Raw genomic sequence first — 25,574 nt, 5'->3', positions numbered from 1 at the left:
ATACGCTCAACAACGTACCATACGCTCAACAACGTACCATACGCTCAACAACGTACCATACGCTCAACAACGTACCATCGCCAACAACGTACCATACGCTCAACAACGTACCATACGCTCAACAACGTACCATACGCTCAACAACGTACCATACGCTCAACAACGTACCATACGCTCAACAACGTACCATACGCTCAACAACGTACCATACGCTCAACAACGTACCATACGCTCAACAACGTACCATACGCGTAAAGTCTACTTCCCAACGTCATCAGTGATCTCATCCACTCTTGGAGGAGAAAAGTGCAAAGTCATAGAATTCAAATATTTTTCTTAAATGAAATGGTCTTCCTCCAGTTAAGACTAGCTTCAGGCGGCAACATGAATCTCACATGAGTTGTGGCTCAAATGGCACCCTATTCTCTATATAGTGCACTACTTTTGCACTACGTCAGGAATAGGGTGCCATTTGGGGGACACAATGGAATCGTCAGTTAGCAGGGTGAGATTTAAGACAAGCACGCCATCTATCTAGCTACATGTATACATTCAGGTCTACATGAACTAAATACATCTAGGGGTGGTTTCCCAAACACAGATTATGACCAATGCTGGACTGAAAACCATTTTGAATTCCTGCATCTCTACAGCGCACTGTGCACCTGCCATTTGATGAATGGAAAGACAGCAAAAAGGTGTAATGAATGATATCCAGTGATGGTCATTCATCAGGGCTACAGCAGACTGGTAACCTGCATTTATGTCCACTGCTGTCCGACCGCCTCGGTCTCGGCCAATCATCTCTGCCTTTGCAAAATGTCACTTATGGCCGAACCACACCGCATTTTGGAACGTATTCCATACGTTTTTCCATGTCCATTCACAATTGTGTTTTTTTTTCATGCGACTTTCATGTGGTATTGATAGTGTAATAGCCAAAAGTTTCCTTTCCGTCTTTGTTGTTCCTTATTGTGATAGGCTCATGTTTAACCAGTACGGTGTACCTCCACAGGATAGCTACTAATTATTTTGCCGGTACTCCATACCGGACGTACCGCCTTACTTTCACCTCTGGTGGTCTCCATACATGGTAGTCTACATAGCTACATGGTAGTCAGGCTAAACAGTGCAAAACAGTCTAGGGACTGTCCCAACAGTGAGGGATAGGAGCCAAAGAGAGGAGACCATTAAGGAGTGTTGGGACCCAGCCCGGAATGTGTAGTGTTTGTTTGACAGGTCAGGAGGATGGGGTCAGGACTCCTCAGCGATGATGCGTGCTCGACACATCTCCCGGAGCTTGGTGATGGTTGCCATGGAGAGGCTTCCGGGTTCCGTGAAGATTTTCTGGGAAAGCAGCAGGACAAAGGATTACAGAGATCATCATGGTACACACACACACACACACACACAATGTTCATTTCAGTGTTTGTGTGTGTATATGTGTACCTGCATGAAGGTGTGGCAGTCCTCTACATAGGGGCCTCTGGTCATGTGTTTGAAGCTGTCACAGACGTCAGGCAGGGAACCAGCCTGCTGGACCTCAGCCTGCTGGTTCCTTATCAATGTCAGAGCCACACGGAACAGGATCTTAGAACCCTCGTAGAACAGACAGTCCCAGATACGCAGAACCGTCTGAGTAGGAGAACCAAGGAGAATGGAGAGAGGAGAGCATCAGGTTTAATAACAACAGAAGGGCAGCAGGACAGTCAGGTTTAATAACAACAGAAGGGCAGCGGGACAGTCAGGTTTAATAACAACAGAAGGGCAGCGGGACAGTCAGGTTTAATAACAACAGAAGGGCAGCGGGACAGTCAGGTTTAATAACAACAGAAGGGCAGCGGGACAGTCAGGTTTAATAACAACAGAAGGGCAGCGGGACAGTCAGGTTTAATAACAACAGAAGGGCAGCGGGACAGTCAGGTTTAATAACAACAGAAGGGCAGCGGGACAGTCAGGTTTAATAACAACAGAAGGGCAGCAGGACAGTCAGGTTTAATAGCAACAGAAGGGCTGCAGGACAGTCAGGTTTAATAACAACAGAAGGGCAGCGGGACAGTCAGGTTTAATAACAACAGAAGGGCAGCGGGACAGTCAGGTTTAATAACAACAGAAGGGCAGCGGGACAGTCAGGTTTAATAACAACAGAAGGGCAGCAGGACAGTCAGGTTTAATAGCAACAGAAGGGCTGCAGGACAGTCAGGTTTAATAACAACAGAAGGGCAGCGGGACAGTCAGGTTTAATAACAACAGAAGGGCAGCGGGACAGTCAGGTTTAATAACAACAGAAGGGCAGCGGGACAGTCAGGTTTAATAACAACAGAAGGGCAGCGGGACAGTCAGGTTTAATAACAACAGAAGGGCAGCGGGACAGTCAGGTTTAATAACAACAGAAGGGCAGCAGGACAGTCAGGTTTAATAACAACAGAAGGGCAGCAGGACAGTCAGGTTTAATAGCAACAGAAGGGCTGCAGGACAGTCAGGTTTAATAACAACAGAAGGGCAGCAGGACAGTCAGGTTTAATAACAACAGAAGGGCAGCAGGACAGTCAGGTTTAATAACAACAGAAGGGCAGCGGGACAGTCAGGTTTAATAACAACAGAAGGGCAGCGGGACAGTCAGGTTTAATAACAACAGAAGGGCAGCGGGACAGTCAGGTTTAATAACAACAGAAGGGCAGCGGGACAGTCAGGTTTAATAACAACAGAAGGGCAGCAGGACAGTCAGGTTTAATAACAACAGAAGGGCAGCAGGACAGTCAGGTTTAATAGCAACAGAAGGGCTGCAGGACAGTCAGGTTTAATAACAACAGAAGGGCAGCGGGACAGTCAGGTTTAATAACAACAGAAGGGCAGCAGGACAGTCAGGTTTAATAACAACAGAAGGGCAGCAGGACAGTCAGGTTTAATAACAGAAGGGCAGCAGGACAGTCATATTAGCTGAGACGGTAGACAGTGACACTAGGCACGGTGATGAAAGATGTAAAGATTGTTCTTCATGATCATTCTACTTCATGATACCGCGTCAGCCTCCCCTCCCTGCTGCTCCAGGACACAGCCCTGGACTTAGTTCAGCTCAGCAGACTGATCTCCTGACACACAGATCCCATTCTGCCCTGGAAACCTGACTCAGACCTGTTGTGGAGCTGAGCCTCTGATAAAGCGCAGTGTCTTAGTCAGCACTGATAAAGCATTATTTAATAGCCCTTCTACAACAGATCACAGACCCAAACCTGACTGGGCGTTCACATATTCAATAGTTGCATCAACGTAGTAATAGAACTCCAACAACCACATAGATTTTGCCAAAGTTCTCCCCTTGTTTTTCAATCCCCTAGTTCACCCGCCCTCCATCCCCCTCACCTCTACAGGCAGGACGTCTATGTAGAGGCAGATGAACCACCTGGAGACCACCAGGGTCCACATGACGTTGTGTTGCCCCATGGCCTGCCACACAACTGGGGCTTTGGTCCTCACCAGCTCCCCTAAAACCTCCTGGTCCATCTTCAGACCCAGCATGGCCGGGGTGTAGTAGTCTAGACAGGACACATAACTTAGTATCAACAGTCACAAACACACCTCAAAGATATCAACCCTGAACACAGTGACGAATGTGATCTCAGATCAAATCCACCTGTTTGCCGGAGTGGAGCCCGACTATGCCAGAACAGGAAGGGGGGGTAGTGGGCTGGGGCGTGATGTAATTTCCTGTGTGACATCATAGGATTAGCCCTCCCCTCCGTGTGACGGGACATGGGTCTTAACGAGGCTCAAGACCATGTGACCTCAGCTGGGTTATACATAGACCCACGGCAGGGGGAGGAGACAGGAATAGAGCTGCTGTCCCTCACACACACACACCTGGTAGTATCCTGCCCAGCAGAGCGTCCATCAGCCAGAATGATTTCTCTTCATCTTTAGTGATGATAATGAGGTACCCAGCGATGAAGTTCATGCCCTGAAGACAAGACAGAAAATCACTTGGATACATATGAATATTACATTTCAGCCACAATAAATAGTTAAGTCATGCAACAGTGTTTTCAAGGTGTTGTTGTCTGTAGATTGCAGACATCCTCTCATTGACAGCTTAGGGAGGGACACAACCCATTCACCCCATTCTAATACAACAGCCCTCTCCCTGGCTAATACAACAGCCCTGTCTCTCTCTCTCTCTCTCCCCCCCCCTTTACCTGGCTAATACAACATCTGTATTCTGGTGAATGAGTTCAGAGAGAGAGAGAACACGTCTGTATTCTGATTAATGAGTTCAAAGAGAGCGAGAACAGGTCTGTATTCTGGTGAATGAGTTCAGAGAAGGAGAACACGTCTGTATTCTGATGAATGAGTTCAGAGAGAGGGAGAGAGATGAACAGGTGGACAGAGATACACTAAGTGTCCCAAATGGCACCCTATTCCCTATATAGTGCACTACTTTTGACCAGAGCCCTATGGGCCCATGGCAACAATACATCGTCTCTAGTAAGTAAATATTGGAGTTGATGTGATTTAATGTGTCTTTGATTGTCAAATAAAAAGACAGAGACTAATATACAGAAAAACTGACAATACGAGAAGGAGACAGAGAACGACTGACTGTACACACACACTAAACCTTCAGCCATAATGCTGCTTCTTTGCATTGCAAAATGCTGAAAATCTCCCTATCAAATCACACACAACCACACACACACCATAGCCTTGTCTATTCCACATGCCATTCCAACTATAGAATTCCCATTTAGGAACAAAAGCTGATTGAATGATCGAGGAAGGGTTGGGATTCCTGAAAAGGCTAGCAGGTAAAGTGGCAGTAATAAAGCCTCTCTTGAAAAAGCCAAACCTTGACCCAGAAAAGGTTAAAAAAAAACGATCGGTCAATATCGAATCTCCCATTCCTCTTAAATTTTATAAAAAGCTGTTGTGCAGCAACTCACTTCCTTCCTGAAGGCAAATAATGTACACAAAACGCTTCAGTCTGGTTTTAGACCCCATCATAGCACTGAGACTGCACTCGTGAAGGTGGTAAATGACCTTTTAATGGCGTCAGACCAAGGCTCTGCATCTGTCCTCGTGCTCCTAGATCTTAGTGCTGCTTTTGACACCATCGATCACCACATTCTTTTGGAAAGATTGGAAACCTTAATTGGTCTACACAGACAAGTTCTTGCTTGGTTTAGATCTTATCTGTCTGAAAGATATCAGTTCGTCTCTGTGGATGGTTTGTCCTCTGACAAATCAATTGTAAGTTCCGGTGTTCCTCAAGGTTCCGTTTTAGGACCACTATTGTTTTCACTATATATTTTACCTCTTGGTGATGTCATTCGGAAACACAATGTTAACTTTCATTGCTATGCGGACGACACACAGCTGTACATTTCGATGGAACATGGTGAAGTCCCAAAATTGCCTACCCTGGAAGCCTGTGTTTCAGACATAAGGAAGTGGATGGCGGCACATTTTTTACTTTTAAACTCGGACAAAACAGAGATGCTAGTTCTAGGTCCCAAGAAACAGAGATCTTCTGTGGGATCTGACAATTAAACTGAAGGTCCTCGGTGTTACTCTGGACCCTGATCTCTCTTTTGACAAACATATCAAGAATATTTCAAGGACAGCTTTTTTCCATCTTTGTAACATTGCAAAAATCAGAAACATTTTGTCAAGAAATTAAGCAGAAAAGCTAATCCATGCTTTTGTCACTTCTAGATTAGACTACTGCAATGCTCTACTCTCCGGCTACCCGGATAAAGCACTAAATAAACTTCAGTTAGTGCTAAACACGGCTACTAGAATCTTGACTAGAACCAAACAATTTGATCATATTACTCCAGTGGCTTCCTGTTAAGGCTAGGGCTGATTTCAAGGTTTTACTGCTAACCTACAAAGCATTACATGGGCTTGCTCCTACCCATCTCTCCGATTTGGTCCTGCCGTACATACCTACACGTACAGTGAGGGAAGAAAGTATTTGATCCCCTGCTGATTTTGTACGTTTGCCCACTGACAAAGACATGATCAATCTATACTTTTAAATGGTAGGTTTATTTGAACAGTGAGAGACAGAATAACAACAAAAAAATCCAGAAAAAAACACATGTCAAAAAAGTTAAATTGATTTGCATTTTAATGAGGGAAATAAGTATTTGACACCCTCTCAATCAAAAAGATTTCTGGCTCCCAGGTGTCTTTTATACAGGTAACGAGCTGAGATTAGGAGCACACTCTTAAAGGGAGTGCTCCTAATCTCAGCTTGTTACCTGTATAAAAGACACCTGTCCACAGAAGCAATCAAATCAGATTCCAAACTCTCCACTATGGCCAAGACCAAAGAGCTCTCCAAGGATGTCAGGGACAAGATTGTAGACCTACACAAGGCTGGAATGGGCTACAAGACCATCACCAAGCAGCTTGGTGAGAAGGTGACAACAGTTGGTGCGATTATTCGCAAATGGAAGAAACACAAAAGAACTGTCAATCTCCCTCGGCCTGGGGCTCCATGCAAGATCCCACCTCGTGGAGTTGCAATGATCATGAGAACGGTGAGGAATCAGCCCAGAACTACATGGGAGGATCTTGTCAATGATCTCAAGGCAGCTGAGACCATAGTCACCAAGAAAACAATTGGTAACACACTACGCCGTGAAGGACTGAAATCCTGCAGCGCCCGCAAGGTCCCCCTGCTCAAGAAAGCACATATACAGGCCCGTCTGAAGTTTGCCAATGAACATCTGATGAATCAGAGGAGAACTGGGTGGAAGTGTTGTGGTCAGATGAGACCAAAATCAAGCTCTTTGGCATCAACTCAACTCGCCGTGTTTGGAGGAGGAGGAATGCTGCCTATGACCCCAAGAACACCATCCCCACCGTCAAACATGGAGGTGGAAACATTATGCTTTGGGGGTGTTTTTCTGCTAAGTGGACAGGACAACTTCACCGCATCAAAGGGACGATGGACGGAGCCATGTACCGTCAACTCTTGGGTGAGAACCTACTTCCCTCAGCCAGGGCATTGTAAATCGGTCGTGGATGGGTATTCCAGTATGACAATGACCCAAAACACACGGCCAAGGCAACAAAGGAGTGGCTCAAGAAGAAGCACATTAAAGGTCCTGGAGTGGCCTAGCCAGTCTCCAGACCTTAATCCCATAGAAAATCTGTGGGTGGAGCTGAAGATTCGAGTTGCCAAACGTCAGCCTCGAAACCTTAATGACTTGGAGAAGATCTGCAAAGAGGAGTGGGACAAAATCCCTCCTGAGATGTGTGCAAACCTGGTGGCCAACTACAAGAAACGTCTGACCTCTGTGATTGCCAACAAGGGTTTTGCCACCAAGTACTAAGTCATGTTTTGCAGAGAGGTCAAATACTTTTTTCCCTCATTAAAATGCAAATCAATTTATAACATTTTTGACATGCATTTTTCTGGATTTTGTTGTTGTTATTCTGTCTCTCACTGTTCAAATAAACCTACCATTAAAATTATAGACTGATCATGTCTTTGTCAGTGGGCAAACGTACAAAATCAGCAGGGGATCAAATACTTTTTTCCCTCACTGTACGCTACAGTCACAAGACGCAGGCCTTCTTATTGTCCTTAGAGTTTCTAAGCAAACAGCTGGAGGCAGGGCTTTCTCCTATAGAGCTCCATTTACATGGAATGGTCAGCCTATCCATGTGAGAGACGCAGACTCGGTCTCGACCTTTAAGTCTTTACTGACTCATCTCTTCAGTAGGTCCTGTGATTGAGTGTAGTCTGGCCCAGGGGTGCGAAGGTGAACGGCAAGGCACTGGAGCGACAAATCGCCCTTGCTGTCTCTGCCTGGCCGGTTCCCGTCTCTCGATTGGGATTCTCTGCCTCTGACCCTATTACGGGGGCTGAGTCACTGGCTTACTGGTGCTTTCCATGCTGTCCCTAGGAGGGGTGCGTCACTTGAGTGGGTTGAGTCCCTGACGTGATCTTCCTGTCCGGTTTGTCGCCCCCTCGGGCTGTGGAGGAGATCTTCGTGGGCTATACTCAGCCTTGTCTCAGGGTAGTAGGTTGGTGGTCTATTGATATCCCTCTGGTGGTGTGGGGGCTGTGCTTTGGCAAAGTGGGTGGGGTTATATCCTGCCTGGTTGGCCCTGTCCGGGGGTATCATCGGACGGGGCCACAGTGTCTCCAGACCCCCCCACCCGTCTTAGCCTCCAGTATCTATGCTGCAATAGTCTATGTGCCGGGGGGCTAGGGTCAGTCTGTTATATCTGGTGTTATTCTCCTGTCTTATCCGGTGTCCTGTGTGAATTTAAGTATGCTCCCTCTAATTCTCTCTCTCTCCCTCCCCTCCCGGAGGACCTGAGCCCTAGGACCATGCCTCAGGGCTACCTGGCCTGATGACTCCTGGCTTTCCCCAGTCCACCTGGTCGTGCTACTGCTCCAGTTTCAACTCTTCTCCCTGCGGCTATGGAACCCTGACCTGTTCACCGGATGTGCTACCTTGTCCCGGACCTGCTGTTTTCAACTCTCTCTCTCTACCGCACCTGCTATTTCAACCTCTAAATGCCCGGCTATGAAAAGCCAAGTGACATTTACTCCTGATGTACTGACCTGTTGCACCCTCTATAACCATTGTGATTATTATTTGACCCTGCTGGTCATCTATGAATGGTTGAACATCTTGGGGAGAAAAATCTGGCCTTAATGGCCATGTACTGTTATAATCTCCACACGGCACAGCCAGAAGGGGACTGGCCACCCCTCAGAGCCTGGTTTCTCTCCAGGTTTATTTCTAGGTTTCTGCCTTTCTAGGGAGTTTTTCCTAGCCACTGTGCTTCTACATCTGCATTGCTTGCTGTTTGGGGTTTTAGGCTGGGTTTCGGTATAGCACTTTGTGACATCTGCTGATGTAAAAAGGGCTTTATAAATACATTTGATTGATTGATTTTAGTCTTTGCCGTGATTGAGCCTGTAAAGTGGAATATGAGGCTGCCTGTGGGCCCTGGTCAAAAGTAGTACACTATATAGGGAATAGGGTGCCATTTGGGCCGCAGCCCAGATAACGGCCAGGTGTAACAGGGTAAACGTACCTGACAGTAGCCCACAGCCGGGTTGTGGTGTCCGTACGCTAGCAGCACGTTGTACAGGGTTTTCTGGAGACACGGGTTCGACGTCTTGCGGAACTGGACGTTGTCAGGAAAGGTCCTGTTCAAGTCTGCCAGGGAGAAAAGGAAAGAAGGAGGTGCTGTGGTTATAATCACCACCAAAAACAACCTGCTGCCTACTCCAAACATCTCTAACCCTTTCAGCTATTTCTCAAAGCGGAGTACATACAGAGAGAAATATCTCAGAGATGAAGCTCACCTGTTCAGGTGTATATCAGCTAACCTATGATGACGTATATTAGCTAACCTATAATGATGTATATTATCTAACTTATGATCATGTACAGTGTATTCGGAAAGTATTCAGACCCCTTGAGTTTTTCCACATTGTTACGTTACAGCCTAATTCTAAAATGGATTAAATAAATGTTTTTCTTCATTTTTTTTTGCACATTTATAAAAACTAAAACAGAAATACCTTATTTACATAAGTGTTCAGACCCTTTGCTATGAGACTCGAAATTGAGCTCAGGTGCATCCTGTTTCCATTGATCATCCTTGAGATGTTTCTACAACTTGATTGGAGTCCACCTGTGGTAAATTCAATTGACTGGACATGATTTGTAAAGGCACACATCAGTTTATATAAAAAGGTCCCACAGTTGGCAGTGCATGTCAGAGCAAAAACCAAGCCATGAGGTCGAAGGAATTGTCAGTAGAGCTCCGAGACAGGATTGTGTCGGGGCACAGATCTGGGGAAGGGTACCAAAACATTTCTGCAGCATTGAAGGTCCCCAAGAACACAGTGGTCTCCATCATTCTTAAATGGAAGAAGTTTGGAACCTCCAAGACTCTTCCTAGAGCTGAGCAATCGGGGGGAAAAGGGCCTTGGTCAGGGAGGTGACCAAGAACCCGATGGTCACGCTGAAAAAGCTCCAGAGTTCCCCTGTGGAGATGGGAGATCCTTCCAGAAGGACAACCATCTCTGCAGCACTCCACCAATCAGGCCTTTATGGTAGAGTGGCCAGATGGAAGCCACTCCTCAGTAAAAGGCACATGACAGCCCGCTTGGAGTTTGCCAAAAGGCACCTAAAGGACTCTCAGACCATGAGAAACAAGAGTCTCTGGTCTGATGAAACCAAGATTGAACTCTTTGGCCTGAATGCCAAGCGTCACGTCTGGAGGAAACCTGGCACCATCCCTACGGTGAAGCATGGTGCTGGCAGCATCATGCTGTGGCAAAGATGAACAGAGCAAAGTACAGAGAGATCCTTGATGAAAACCTGCTCCAGAGAGCTCAGGACATCAGACTGGGGCGAAGGTTCACCTTCCAACAGGACAATGACCCTAAGCACACAACCAAGACAACGCAGGAGGGGCTTCAGGACAAGTCTCTGAATGTCCTTGAGTGGCCCAGCCAGAGCACAGACTTGAACCTGATCAAACATCTCTGGAGAGACCTGAAAATAGATGTGCAGCAATGCTCCCCATCCAACCTGACAGAGCTTGAGAGGATCTGCAGACAAGAATGGGAGAAACTCCCCAAATACAGGTGTGCCAAGCTTGTAGCGTCATACACAAGAAGACTCGCGGCTATAATCACTGCCAAAGGTGCTTCAACAAAGTACTGGGAAAGGGTCTGAATACTTATGTAAATGTGATATTTCCTGGGGTTCTTTAATTTTATAAATTTGCAAACATTTTTTTTTTTTTTAACGGTTTTTGCTTTGTCATTATGGGGTATTGATGAAGAAAAACAAACAATTTAATCAATTTTAGAATAAGGCTGTAACGTAACAAAATGTGGAAAAAGTCAAGGGGTCTGAACACTTTCCAAATGCACTGTATATTAGCTAACCCATGATGATGTACATTAGCTAACCCATGATGATGTCCATTAGCTAACCCATGATGATGTCCATTAGCTAACCTATGATGATGTCCATTAGCTAACCTATGATGATGTCCATTAGCTAACCTATGATGATGTCCATTAGCTAACCTATGATGATGTCCATTAGCTAACCTATGATGATGTCCATTAGCTAACCTATGATGATGTCCATTAGCTAACCTATGATGATGTCCATTAGCTCACCTGTGCGTATGGAGTCCACCAGCTTGGGGTCGTGCTGTTGCTTCGTAGTGTCCAGTAGAGAGTGATAGTAGCCTGGGTTCTTCTCCAGGTGCTCCTGGGCCCCGCTGGCTGCCATCCAGGTCAACCCTCGGTGCTCGTTGGGCACGCCCTTACGCACATACCGTTTCACTGTGGGAGTGCTTCATGAGTCAGTGAGTCTCTCTCTCACACACACACACACACACACTTTCACACATCCTAGAAGCAGCATGAACAAAAACACTGATTTGACGTGTGCTGTACAGTCAGTGTGCTCCGATCAGGGCCTAACATGAACACCTGCCAAATGTATAAACTGGAAGTGGAAGCCTAAGTATTGTTGTCCATTACTTTACTCCAATTAGGGGGAGGGTGGTAGGGTTAGGGGAAAATAATAAAGAAGGAAAATATATACATATTTAAAATTACATATATATTTACAACAACAAAAACACATATACATACACACACACACACATATATATATATATATATATATATATATATATATATATATATATATATATATATAGGGGATTGGAAATGATGCAGACAATTACATTGATAGAAGCCTCAATCTGTAATATTAAAGCTGATAATACTAATAAGAATAAAAAAACAAAAATAACCAACAACAAAAAACACCTGCCAAATGCGGGTAGATTTTGGCATTGGCGGTTAAGACATCTATCAAGTATGATCATATTTATAGTAAAATAAATGCTGCCATAGCTGTTTTCAAAGTATTTCTGCCGTTTTGTTTCACAGCTGGTAAATTAAATCACACAAAGTCAAAGAACTAAGAATCCTATACAGCCTATTCCACCTGAATTTTTAGAAACAGTCATCAAAGTTGGTCTAATTGACTTGAAACGAAAGTCTACTGAAGTGAGTCTTTGTCCTTGTGTTTCTTTGTTCACAAACTAGGTTTGAGTTTCAACTGCTAGGGAAGAGAAGACAACGCTTCTCCTAGTCAGACTCAATCTCACAGGCACAAACATGACTCTGAGTTGCGCTACCACGGTAACCTACCGCCCTTAAAGGGGCAGGTGAAAATGTTTGTCTCATCTGTGATATTTTGGTTAAAAGACTCGGGACACAAAAAATGAAATTAAACAATATACCACATTACTTCTTACGAGTAATACATTTATTGTTTTAGAAACACTACAACGCATGCTCATCTGTTTTTTTGTGGTTTGTTGGTGTCATTTTAGCAGAAAAAAATATTTTGGCTGGTAAAAAAATCTACCCGTCACAGTGGCTGGTGGACCAAAAAGTAAATGTTATGCTCTGGCTCCGATTAAGTCCCACTCACCCTTGATACTCTTCTCCAGCCGTCCCCGGCCCTGCAGCAGCTTGGACCACCTGATGGACCTTCTGGTGAGCACGGCCAGGTACTCTGACATCAGCTCCTCATACGACTCATAGTCAAAGTCCTTTGACCGCTCAAAGCCATACGGGTCCACACTGAAACAGAGTCACAGCCATTCGGGTCCACACTGAAGACACCACACAGGGTTTACAATAGAGTCAAAGCCAAGCGGGTCCACAGCAATGTTTCAGTTCCAATCAGAGTCTAGCTAGCAGGAGTCAGAAACTAAGTCAATCTAAAGGGGATATTGAGCGACGAGCGTAGTGAGACTGGTGAGTAGTAGTAGGATGTGTGGCAATCTGTTGTTTGGTATGGAATCTGGCCATAGAATGGCCCTTTATAAAGACCAGACTGGTGAGTAGTAGTAGGATGTGTGGCAATCTGTTGTTTGGTATGGAATCTGGCCATAGAATGGCCCTTTATAAAGACCAGACTGGTGAGTAGTAGTAGGATGTGTGGCAATCTGTTGTTTGGTATGGAATCTGGCCATAGAATGGCCCTTTATAAAGACCAGACTGGTGAGTAGTAGTAGTGTGTGGCAATCTGTTGTTTGGTATGGAATCTGGGCATAGAATGGCCCTTTATAAAGACCAGACTGGTGAGTAGTAGTAGTATGTGTGGCAATCTGTTGTTTGGTATGGAATCTGGGCATAGAATGGCCCTTTATAAAGACCAGACTGGTGAGTAGTAGTAGGATGTGTGGCAATCTGTTGTTTGGTATGGAATCTGGCCATAGAATGGCCCTTTATAAAGACCAGACTGGTGAGTAGTAGTAGGATGTGTGGCAATCTGTTGTTTGGTATGGAATCTGGCCATAGAATGGCCCTTTATAAAGACCAGACACATTCTCCAGTCAGCATGAGTTCCAGGAGTAGACTTAATAAGATCTTAGAGTAATGATATTGTGTGGATGAGTGACCTAATGGGATGTTCCCACTAGTTGCTGGGTGATTACTGAACGGTGGTGGAGTAAGACACTATGGAAAGGAAGAGGGGATATTATTATGTATTATTATTATAGAATGAGAGGCCACCAAGGATATTATAGTAAACTAAAACTAATCATGAAAAAACGATTTAGTAAACTGAAATAAAATTAACAAACCCGTTTGAAAAACTAAAACTATTAGCTTTTACTCCAAAACAAACTAATATAAAATAAAACAATCATCAATTATGTTTTAACTAATATAAATAAAACACTCAACTATAATAACCCTGGGGGGCCACAATGTGTAACCTATCATTTAGGACAAGTTACAACCTAAAAAAACAAACATCAGTGAACTTCAACAAAGCTTTGCACTGAAAGGTAAGTAGCCTAGGGCCTAATGTTTTGGTTGAGAACTTTCCGAGCCAGCAATGTTCATCCTAGTCCTTAGTGATCTTCAATCTGGTGACTCAAAACTGTGCAAGCAGGGACGGCTTGTTCAATAGGGCGATATGGGCGACGCACTGCCAAACGGGAAAAGGAAGGGATTTTTTTTCTAATCAATTATAAAAATAAAAAATAAAAAAATAAAAAAAATTTTTTTTAAATAAATTTATAAAAAATTATATCACGGCAACAGCAGTTATCAGTGTTCACGTCTGATCTGCCAGCCACTAAATGTCAAATCAGGCTAAAGTCGTGCTTCAAATGGCCCCGCCCGTTTTTTGGGCGATTTCAGTCAGGTTGAAAATCGCCCAGAAGTCTCTCATAGCCTGTCATGTAAAATCTATTTTTTTCACATTTCAAAGCTTTCAATACATTCTCTATGGGTGTCTGTGTGCATGCACTTACGCGCTTTCGTCATACGTGACGTAACGTTGAACGTAACTAAGACAATGGCGGCTATCAGCGTCTATGTTGCGACCTGCAGTGTGGCGTTATTTTATGTTTTTAATTTGTAGACTTAGTTTACAAACATTCTGCAAACATTCTGCTTTGGACTGATCTTCGGTTTTGGACTGATCTTGTTGATCGTGTACATACCCGCTACGAACGGACTAAATAATGAAAACGCTGCTGGCAGAGAGGTGGAGCCGGCCACCTTCACCCTGGTCAGAGCGGACCGCGATCCTGGTAAGAGAGCGACTGTACCCCGACATTGAACTGCTTTCTGTGTCATTGAACCTTACTATTGTTGATAAAACAAGTTTACTGGAGAACGGAGAAAAAGTAGAGACTTTTGGACAAGGTGGATAATTGTATAATATAAGGCAGTTTATTCAGAGGTAAAGATATCTGCAATCGCGTTCACGGACCCGTTCGTCAAACTCTTAGGGAGCTATAAATCAAGCCCCATTACTTACCATATCAGATAAGAGAAATTGCTGCAGCTACATATATTTTACATCCTGGCCCTACATAGTTCACTATTTGCATCACTTACCAAAATATTACATGTGGTCATATATGCTTGGAAAGTGGAGATGCCATAGAACGTCAAAAAAGTAAACATTGCTGGAGACACATTGCGTTTGCTAGCGAAGAGATTTGTTGTGGCAAATGAACTTGGGCTGGGAATTGCCAGGAACCTCACGATAAGATATATGCATCAGCATTGCGAGTCTCATGATTCTATACTATTGCGATTCGATACTGTGATTTTATTGCGCACCATATGTCTGTTGCAGAGGGATCAGAAAGCCATGAGAACGAGTTTTGATCAGTCATGGAAATAAAAGTGCTGAAAACAAATTGGCTCCCAATGTGAAAAGATTGAGAACAAGCTATGAAGGAACAATAATGGTGTTTTGGTGCAGGTACAGCCAACTAACGCTAAAATATTGCGATATTGTCAATACAGTATATCGTAAAGTATCACTATGTAACTCGATTTCTTTCACCCCAATCCCTCAAATTAACGGTAAATAACTGAATTGTTTGCCCCACATTTAGCTAAGATGATTAGCTAGCCAGCTAAAATGTTTTATTTAGTTAGCAGTCGCATCTACAATAGTTTACTGTCAATAACATGTCTCCAAAAATGACGTGGTGTCTCCAATTGTGTTGACATTTTACAATTGCAATGCGCATCCATGAGTATCCACTTTCTGTAGCTCAGCTGGTAGAGCATGGTGCTTGTAACGCCAAGGTAGTGGGTTCGATCCCCGGGACCACCCATACACAAAAATGTATGCACGCATGACTGTAAGTCGCTTTGGATAAAAGCGTCTGCTAAATGGCATATTATTATTATTATTATTATTATTATCTGAAGAGAGCCCCGAAACATTGTGTGCAGACATTTTATGCAATAAATGAAGTAGGTTCAATCTAGTAGTTCTGATCTTCTGATTGGTCCTGATGAGTTGGGCGAGGTCCCCTCCAGGCTACTGTCACTGTTGCATTGGCTCTGAGTCGGGTTCTCTGTCTTCAAATGTTCAGCCTAAGAGAGGGATTTTTGTGTGTGTGTGTGTGTGTGTGTGTTTAACAGTGATGATGTGTGTGTGTGTGTGTGTTTAACAGTGATGATGTGTGTGTGTGTGTGTTTTGTGTGTGTGTGTGTCCTCAGAGCAAGAACTCGTGAGTTGGAAGAACTGAGAGGCCTATGGCGTGGGTGTTGTCCTTGGCCACCTGCTGACAAGGCTGACAAGATAGGACCCTTTTGTCCATTGTTATTGGATAGGAACATAACTTATAACCAGCTCCTGACCTAAATAGATCTTAGCACAACATTTTACTCAACATATCATATTCCATATTCACTATAACAAATATATTTACTACGACATTAGCAAGAACCGCCACATCCTCAGCCGGCTAATCCAGTGTGTGAAGTTTTGCGGAGTGTTTGAGTTAGCTTTGCGAGGCAAAGATGAAACTGAGGGCTCCACCAACCCTGGTAAGCCAACACTTTTGAGATCAGTCAATAAATGCTTCTGGTATTGACTTATATGCTGCCCCTGTCTTCATGTTGTTGCTGGACATATCTTTTTTTAAATGTGTGTAGGTCACCTAAATCATCAGAAAAATTGCCCCTCCTGAGAATTTTTTCAGGAGCCGCCACTGTGTGCAAGCGTTTGTTCCAGCCCAGTACTAACAAACCGGATTCAACTAATCAAACCATTAAGCACGTTGAATCGGGTGTGTTAGAAAAATACTGGGCTGGAACAAACGCCTGCACAGTTTCGAGTCACCAGATATAAGATCACTATGTTTCAGTGTGCACAACAGTGGAGGAACCCTGGCCATAGCACAACACGTGTGACTAGCTATTAAAACGCGTGTAATCTCGATGGTGGGGGACGGGGTGTCGGGTGGAGGTTGTGAGGCAGCCTGGAATAGTGCACATGCCATTACGAAGGACCAACACTCCTCGCATTCTCAACACATCAATTTAGCTAGCTAACTACTGTATGAGGTAGCTTTGCAAAACACAAGTACAACCACCACCTGCCATGCTTTGTCGTTAGCCAGTTTAACTAGTTAGCGTTGGCCAATTTTGTTTATTTTTACATAACTCTGCCTAAAATAGTATAACTTTTGTGTAACGCTAAGAACATTCAGTTCTCAGGTATATGATGGTAGGGACGGGCGGAAATATGCGAATATTCGTAGCCAGCTAGTTTGTTTAGTTGGCATGTAACTTTTGCTAGCTATAAAGTGTGGCTACCTGTGCACTCTCTCTTTGGCGCTGCTGCCACTGGGAGGAGAGTTGATAGTTGAGTTCAGGCTTCGAAGTTGCGGCGAGCGAACCCAGTTCGCTTTGTTCTTTTTCTTTTCCATGTGTGAACCCAAATATATTCCAGAGATGTCTTGGAAATATGGCCTAAGAGTTTGGTTAATTGCAGCAGGCTATCATGTAGTCCTAAATTTGAAAGCTGTGTTGGCACAAGTTGAAACGATATCGCTTCTCTCTCTCCATGAAGCGAGTCCCACAACAGCAAATCCCAGGCGTGGACTAAAATTCCGATCAGGGGACAGTCGGAAAGCGTCACTCGATGTCCCTGACAGTCAAACAACGGGGAGGTGTATTGTCCCACCCTAGGCACTAGCAAGTTCAGCTGGAAGAGGAGGGTAAAGTGTCTCGAGCTTTCATCCTATCTGGAAGAGAGAACCCCGTTTATGCACCTGGATCGTTACTTTGGTGGCTGAAACTGAAGAACAACCGCAATCTGGCAACAACAATGTTAAACGCGATCGGCTGAATCCACAGCGTCTCGAAACATGGTCCATCATTAACAAATATCTTGAAATGTCTATGAATCCGCGGGGTGGGTTCTTTCCACGTATTCCATGGTAGAACACCTGACCGCGCATGAGCTCCGTTAAGCCTCGGGGCACATGTCAATCAAGCATGAGCGGGAAATAGAACCGCCCACTCTAAATATTCTACGCACGTAACTCCAAAACTATCAGCGATGAAATAATTAACCTATTCAATCATGTATAACCACATATAATTTTCTTAAATTAATCTTCATAATATACTAGGTTTACAAAATGTCCACAATGCCACGTCATGATAACTGAATGGGGAAACCCTTCTGATGCTTACCTTTAGCCACTCCCCCTGACAGGTGATTTTACAGTAGATGACGTCATGCACCACACATGCCATGACAAACTGTGTTTGTGTGTGTATGCGTGTGTGTTTGAGCGTAACCCATCAATAAAAGTGCACGTCCATCTTTTCTTAGCACAAAAATAGTGTGTTTAGGGCTGTTTTTCCTAGCATCAGTGAAATGTGACTGTGGTGTGAACAGTATGAGATATTTTGGTTATTTCCCAAGGTTATGGTCCCTGTCTGTAGCCAAAACACTCGCGGTGAGGGCACATTTAAGGTACGGTGGTAGTAGAACATCTAGCTGGCACACAAACAACCCGTGTGTGTGTGCGCGTGTACGTGTGTGGGTGTACCTGGGGCCTTGGAACATTCCAGAAAAAATTAACCTTGTGGCGTGAACATTTGAAGATAGAAACATTCTCTGCATTGTAAACTTCAATGATACAAGAAGCGGACAAATATGTCCCTAATCACAGAGATTATTCTAATGACATTAAATGTATGGTGCCTTTGTTCCCCTTTACTTGTTTGCTGTTTGATAAAGACAAAAGTCACGAGCCTTATGGAGCGTATAGATAAGCCAAGGTCAGTAGAGCTAACACAAACAGACCAATGAATGAAAGGTAGATTAGAAGAGCACAGGTGTTTCATGTTGATCACAACGTCAACAATACAAGAACTACAAGAGAAGTGATTGAGTTTCTTTAATCTGATAAAGAGCAGAGGTTTGTTTGACTTGGTTGTCATAGTTACAGTTTAAATCCTGATATTATTGCTTCACAATGTTTTCCATGAAAATGCCATTTTAAAGCTTAGGCCTAGCTTAGTCACAGTTACACACCCCTGTTCTGTTTGTCTTTCCACTGTTACAGTACGGACGACACACGCACGTGCACGCGCACACACACACACACACACACACACACACACACACACACACAACCCTACTTAAAGCATTACACAGCTGCTGAATAACACCATGCCAGGACTGCTGTATCTGCATCACTACACCCTGAAGCAGAGCGTATGCTACTCCTGCAACGCCACAGCTTTCAGAAGACAGCAAGACATGGGATAGCTAGCATGACCTTGAAGATGTATTGTGTTTCACTGTGATGAGAGAAAGTTCAGAAGGCTTTTATCTTTCACAGATGACACATCACTGAAGTCTGAGTGAGTGAATGAGTGACTTAGAAATTGAAGGTATCTGTGAATCGGATGACTTTGGGTTTATAGGTCAGTTTCGCAGAAGGGTCGCCATAGTTTAACGTCCTGTACTTTGGTCTCTCCTGCTTTTCTGTCTGTAGTCTTTCTGGGTCTGCAACCCTTGAACCGTGTATAGTGATGATGTCATCTTTGTGTGACATCACAGTGCTACCCTGCCCCTCCCCCTCCTGACATGTCACCTCCCTTTCCCCACTTTGCAGTGCCATTGGGACATTTACTTCCTGTTTGGCTCCATGTGGGCGGGGCTCCTGGTTGGACGTTGTGGACGCTGATGGCAGGAAGCAAAGGTCAAGATCAGGGGTTGTGGGGACAGAGGTCATAACATCAGGGGTCGTAGATTCAGAAGGTGGGGGTGAGAGGCTGGTGTTATGGGCCTGGCCCATTTCCGATGATTCTGACTCTGAGCCGTGGGCCCTCCTAGGGATGGGGTATCTGGGCTGGCCTCTCTGGGTGGACCGGGGTTGGGGTGGATCCAGGAACTGTTTTCTCCAGGGGTAGGAGAGAAGTGGGCCTTCCAGGGTCCTGGTTTTGGACCCTGACCCTGAGTATTTCTGTGCTGGTGGATCCACAGAGGAAGCTAGGGCCCACACAGGAGGGCAGGGGAGCAGGGTTGCCAGGTACCCAGACAGCAAGGCCTCTACCTCAGGTATCCCTACCTGGAGCGCTGGGGGAGACCACTGGACCACCGCAGCAGAGCAGAGCAGCTCTACCTGCCCATAGCTGAGCTCCTGACCTAAGACCTGTAACTTTAATTCCTGATCTGAAGCCTGTGCCTTGACCTCCTGACCTGAAACCTGTACGTTGACCTCCTGATCTGAAACTTCAACTTCACTGTCTTGATCAGGATCCTGATGTGAAGCTTGTACCACTACTTCCTGACCCACTGAAGCCTTAACTTCAATGTATTGATGCTGAACCGTTAGCTCCTTGTCCAGCTCTGAACCATGGCCTTCTAGTGTTTGACCTGAGCTAACAATCTGTTCTTGGTTTGTACCCTGAATCTCTACCTGTTGTTTCATACCCAGAGTCTTTACCTGTTGATCAGCGCCCCAAACTTCTACCTCCTTAATTGAATCTTGAATCTGACCTTCAGCTTCTTGATCTGAACCCGGACCCCTTGCCTGCTTATTGACTATAGACTGAGCTTTCACCTTCTGATTCCCGTTCCACTCTTTTCTGTGTTGAGGTGAATCCTTCAGACCAGCTACTGTCTTCTCTGATCCTCTATCTCCTCCCTGCACTCCAGAGGGGTTCTCTTTCCTCTGCTGCCCCCAGCCTTTACTCTTAACCTGCTGCTTCATTGAACTCTGACCTTTGACGGGTTGACCTGGTTGAGCTAAGCACTGTTGTCCCCCTTCTTCCTGACGACTCACTAATTCTTTCACATGACCACCGGTCACTTTGACTTTACCAGGTGAGCTTTTCTTCAGGCAACTCACGTCACTTCCCCGTTGCACCGTCGCCATGGTTTCAAACTTGTCCATTATGGCAGACAGCAGCTGCCCCTTGCCGATCAGTCGGGGCCTTTTCAACACTCCTCCCCCCTGTGTGGCCCCTCCCCTCTCCTTCTGCGCTGCCACGGCAAACCTGGCCAGCACATCCTTAACAGTGTTCCCCTTTCCCACTCCACATCCTGTTTTGGGAATGCAGCCCTCAACCTGTCCACTAGGGGGCTCTCTGCCCTGGCTGTGGCTCCCACAGCCTCCCCCTCTGGAGGACAGTGCCAGGGCCCCCACCTCCCGGCGGTGAGTGAGCGGAGGTTTGGGGGTGTTCCTCAGGAACTTGGCCTGGAGGAGCTGGAAGGAGGTGAGGCGCCTTGAGACTTCGCCCCCTGCTGGTCGACCTCCATACCTGCTGAACTGGGGCACCTCCACCCCCACTCGGACCTCCAGCCCTAACCTCTCAGGAGGCCTCGCGGTGGGACTCCGGCTGGGCAGGTCCTGGGTAAGGTAGTGGAGCAGGCTCTCCAGAACCCCTCTGAGCTCCGGGCGGGTCGTCCGGTCCCAAACCAGCCTCCTCAGGGCGCTGGTGTCCACAGTGAGGCCTGATGGCCCTGCATTCGCTGCTCTCTCTGCTCTGTAGGGAAACAGAAGGACCTAGCTTTGTTCTCAGGACAGAACAGGGACCATAGGGATGACGGAAACATCCTGTGATAGGGCTGACTAGCAGACACTGTACTATAACCTCTACCATCTCTGTACTATAACCTCTACCATCTCTGTACTATAACCTCTACCATATAATAAATAATATAATATAATATGCCATTTAGCAGACGCTTTTATCCAAAGCGACTTACAGTCATGCGTGCATAATTTTTTTTTGTGTATGGGTGGTCCCGGGGATCGAACCCACTACCTTGGCGTTACAAGCGCCGTGCTCTACCAGCTGAGCTACAGAGGACCACATCTCTGTACTACTATAACCTCTACCATCTCTGTACTACTATATCCTCTACCATCTCCGGATTCTCCGTACTACTATAACCTCTACCATCTCTGTACTACTATAACCTCTACCATCTCTGTACTACTATAACCTCTACCATATCTGTACTACTATAACCTCTACCATATCTGTACTATAACCTCTACCATCTCTGTACTATAACCTCTACCATCTCTGTACTACTATAACCTCTACCATATCTGTACTATAACCTCTACCATCTCTGTACTATAACCTCTACCATCTCTGTACTATAACCTCTACCATCTCTGTACTACTATAACCTCTACCATCTCTGTACTACTATAACCTCTACCATCTCTGTACTATAACCTCTACCATCTCTGTACTATAACCTCTACCATCTCTGTACTATAACCTCTACCATCTCTGTACTATAACCTCTACCATCTCTGTACTATAACCTCTACCATCTCTGTACTATAACCTCTATCATGGACAATGCATTTTTTATACATGACAGAAGATTAATTCCTTGTTCAGTACATTAGCTACAGCAGCAGATTTAGAGATGATTTAGATTTCCAGTGAGTGTTCTAGCAGTGTACAGCTATAACAGGGACTGTTTAGTTGATCTATAACAGGGACTGTTTAGGTTACAGTGAGGGAAAAAAGTATTTGATCCCCTGCTGATTTTGTATGTTTGCCCACTGACAAAGACATGATCAGTCTATAATTTTAATTGTAGGTTTATTTGAACAGTGAGAGACAGAATAACAACAAAAAAATCCAGAAAAACGCATTTCAAAAATGTTATAAATTGATTTGCATTTTAATGAGGGAAATAAGTATTTGACCCCTTTGCAAAACATGACTTAGTACTTGGTGGCAAAACCCTTTTTGGCAATCACAGAGATCAGACGTTTCTTGTAGTTGGCCACCAGGTTTGCACACATTTCAGGAGGGATTTTGTCCCACTCCTCTTTGCAGATCTTCTCCAAGTCATTAATGTTTCGAGGCTGACGTTTGGCAACTCGAACCTTCAGCTCCCACCACAGATTTTCTATGGGATTAAGGTCTGGAGACTGGCTAGGCCACTCCAGGACCTTAATGTGCTTCTTCTTGAGCCACTTCTTTGTTGACTTGGCCTTGTGTTTTGGGTCATTGTCATGCTGGAATACCCATCCACGACCCATTTTCAATGCCCTGGCTGAGGGAAGGAGGTTCTCACCCAAGATTTGACGGTACATGGCCCCGTCCATCGTCCCTTTGATGCGGTGAAGTTGTCCTGTCCCCTTAGCAGAAAAACACCCCCAAAGCATAATGTTTTCACCTCCATGTTTGACAGTGGGGATGGTGTTCTTGGGGTCATAGGCAGCATTCCTCCTCCTCCAAACACGGTGAGTTGAGTTGATGCCAAAGAGCTCCATTTTGGTCTCATCTGACCACAACACTTTCACCCAGTTCTCCTCTGAATCATTCAGATGTTCATTGGCAAACTTCAGACCGGCCTGTATATGTGCTTTCTTGAGCAGGGGGAAATCCTTGCGGGCGCTGCAGGATTTCAGTCCTTCACGGCATAGTGTGTTACCAATTGTTTTCTTGGTGACTATGGTCCCAGCTGCCTTGAGATCATTGACAAGATCCTCCCGTGTAGTTCTGGGCTGATTCCTTACCTTTTTCATGATCATTGCAACTCCACGAGGTGAGATCTTACATGGAGCCCCAGGCCGAGGGAGATTGACAGTTATTTTGTGTTTCTTCCATTTGCGAATAATCACACCAACTGTTGTCACCTTCTCACCAAGCTGCTTGGCGATGGTCTTGTAGTCCATTCCAGCCTTGTGTAGGTCTACAATCTTGTCCCTGACATCATTGGAGAGCTCTTTGGTCTTGGCCATGGTGGAGAGTTTGGAATCTGATTGATTGCTTCTGTGGACAGGTGTCTTTTATACAGGTAACAAGCTGAGATTAGGAGCACTCCCTTTAAGAGTGTGCTCCTAATCTCAGCTCGTTACCTGTATAAAAGACACCTGGGAGCCAGAAATCTTTCTGATTGAGAGGGGGTCAAATACTTATTTCCCTCATTAAAATGCAAATCAATTTATAACATTTTTGACATGCATTTTTCTGGATTTTGTTGTTGTTATTCTGTCTCTCACTGTTCAAATAAACCTACCATTAAAATGATAGACTGATCATTTCTTTGTCAGTGGGCAAACGTACAAAATCACTGTATCCATAACAGGGACTGTTTAGTTGATCTATAACAGGGACTGTTTAGTTGATCCATAACAGGGACTGTTTAGTTGCTCTATAACAGGGACTGTTTAGTTGCTCTATAACAGGGACTGTTTAGTTGCTCTATAACAGGGACTGTTTAGTTGCTCTATAACAGGGAGGTGGGGGCAAGTAGAGAAGAGAGAGAAACAGACTATTGGTGGTTTCTAGGGTCTTGGTACAGTAAGGTGGCTATGTCCCAATTATCTCTCCTTCCTCCCAAAGTGTGCACTTGTTCACTTCCCTTCACTGATTTGAAAGGAAATGACTGGTATAAGAAATATGGTGGAAAAAATATGGTGGTGGAGTGCACACTTCAGCAGAAAGGAGATATTATTGGGACACATCCCTGGTGTTAGTTTAGGATTGACCTCTGACCTCTACAGCATTATAAAGACAGTAGCAAAGAGAGACGCGGACCTCAGAGGTAATATGTAGTTATCCACTTTAATCTGATAATAACATGATTATTATCATGACAGGCACCATGTCACTCACGGTGAATCCACAGCAGACAATAAACCCAAACATGAGATGAGTGCAAATAACAGACTAAGAGTGGATCCCAAATGGCACCCTAGTGTGCTACCTTTGACCAGGGCCCATAGGGTTCGGGTCAAAAGTAGTGCACTATATAGGGAACATATACTGTATGGGGACACAGACTAATAACAAGCCTGTTCTTAAATCACATTTACATGTTATAGGACCGTCTTCTTTGTCCACAATCACGTTTTAACCCAGGACTGGTGTATGTACACTACCGTTCAAAAGTTTGGGTTCACTTAGACATTTCCTTGTTTTCGAAAGAAAAGCAATTTTTTTGTCCATTAAAATAACATCAAATTGATCAGAAATACAGTGTAGACATTGTAAATGTTGTAAATGGCTATTGTAGTTGGAAACGGCAGATTTTTTATGGAATATCTACATAGGCATACAGAGGCCCATTATCAGCAACCATGAGTCCTGTGTTCCAATGGCACGTTGTGTTTGCTAATCCAAGTTTATCATTTTAAAAGGCTAATTGATCATTAGAAAACCCTTGTTGTTCTGAGAAATGAAGGCTATTCCATGCGAGAAATTGGCAAGAAACTGAAGATCTCGTACAACGCTGTGTACTACTCCCTTCACAGAACAGCGCAAACTGGCTCTAACCAGAATAGAAAGAGGAGTGGGAGGCCCCGGTGCACAACTGGCAGCTTCCCAGAGTAACCTCTACACTGTTGACATTGAGACTGGTGTTTTGCGGGTACTATTTAATGAAGCTGCCAGTTGAGGACCTGTGAGGCGTCTGTTTCTCAAACTAGACACTAATGTATTTGTCCTCTTGTTCAGTTGTGCACCGGGGCCTCCCACTCCTCTTTCTATTCTGGTTAGAGCCAGTTTGCGCTGTTCTGTGAAGGGAGTAGTACACAGCGTTGTACGAGATCTTCAGTTTCTTGCCAATTTCTCGCATGGAATAGCCTTCATTTCTCAGAACAAGAATAGACTGACGAGTTTCAGAAGAAAGTTATTTGTTTCTGGCCATTTTGATCCTGTAATCGAACCCACAATTGCTGATGCTCCAGATACTCAACTAGACTCAAGAAGG

At 44.8% G+C, this 25,574-nt stretch overlaps 2 protein-coding genes across 2 annotated transcripts in view; both read right to left on the bottom strand.

Moving 5' to 3' along the window:
• Positions 1–86: 86 nt before the first annotated feature.
• LOC121556784 (growth hormone-regulated TBC protein 1-A) lies at positions 87–17,790 on the bottom strand. The gene is made up of 8 exons (XM_041870695.2): positions 17,171–17,790; positions 12,513–12,664; positions 11,177–11,344; positions 9,064–9,188; positions 3,862–3,958; positions 3,364–3,536; positions 1,450–1,635; positions 87–1,347 (listed from the first exon to the last, which is right to left on the bottom strand). Exons 1-8 carry the CDS (start codon positions 17,281–17,283, stop codon positions 1,255–1,257), a joined length of 1,107 nt encoding a protein of 368 aa, XP_041726629.1. The 5' UTR covers positions 17,284–17,790; the 3' UTR covers positions 87–1,254.
• Positions 17,791–18,755: 965 nt separating this feature from the next.
• The window catches only part of LOC121556782, a 17,839-nt gene continuing 11,020 nt past the window's right edge, over positions 18,756–25,574 (bottom strand). The window contains exon 8 of the mRNA XM_041870692.2: positions 18,756–21,367. Within this exon, the coding sequence (XP_041726626.1) occupies positions 19,255–21,367 (2,113 nt within the window). The 3' untranslated portion in view covers positions 18,756–19,254. The remainder of the gene's footprint in view (positions 21,368–25,574) is intronic.

This window comes from Coregonus clupeaformis, unplaced genomic scaffold, assembly GCF_020615455.1.
Source record: "Coregonus clupeaformis isolate EN_2021a unplaced genomic scaffold, ASM2061545v1 scaf0273, whole genome shotgun sequence".
Lineage (NCBI taxonomy): Eukaryota > Metazoa > Chordata > Actinopteri > Salmoniformes > Salmonidae > Coregonus > Coregonus clupeaformis.
The sequence above is the reverse complement of the archived record's forward strand: the minus strand, read 5'-3'. Positions and strand labels throughout refer to the sequence as shown.

Coding starts and splice junctions, on each gene's coding strand:
- LOC121556784 (XM_041870695.2), bottom strand. CDS start 17,283: ATGGAAAAGAAAAAGAACAAAGCGAACTGGGTTCGCTCGCCGCAACTT. Junction 9,189..11,176: donor GGTGGACTCCATACGCACAG/GTGAGCTAATGG, acceptor TCTCCCTGGCAG/ACTTGAACAGGACCTTTCCT. Junction 1,636..3,363: donor TAGACGTCCTGCCTGTAGAG/GTGAGGGGGATG, acceptor TCTCCTACTCAG/ACGGTTCTGCGTATCTGGGA.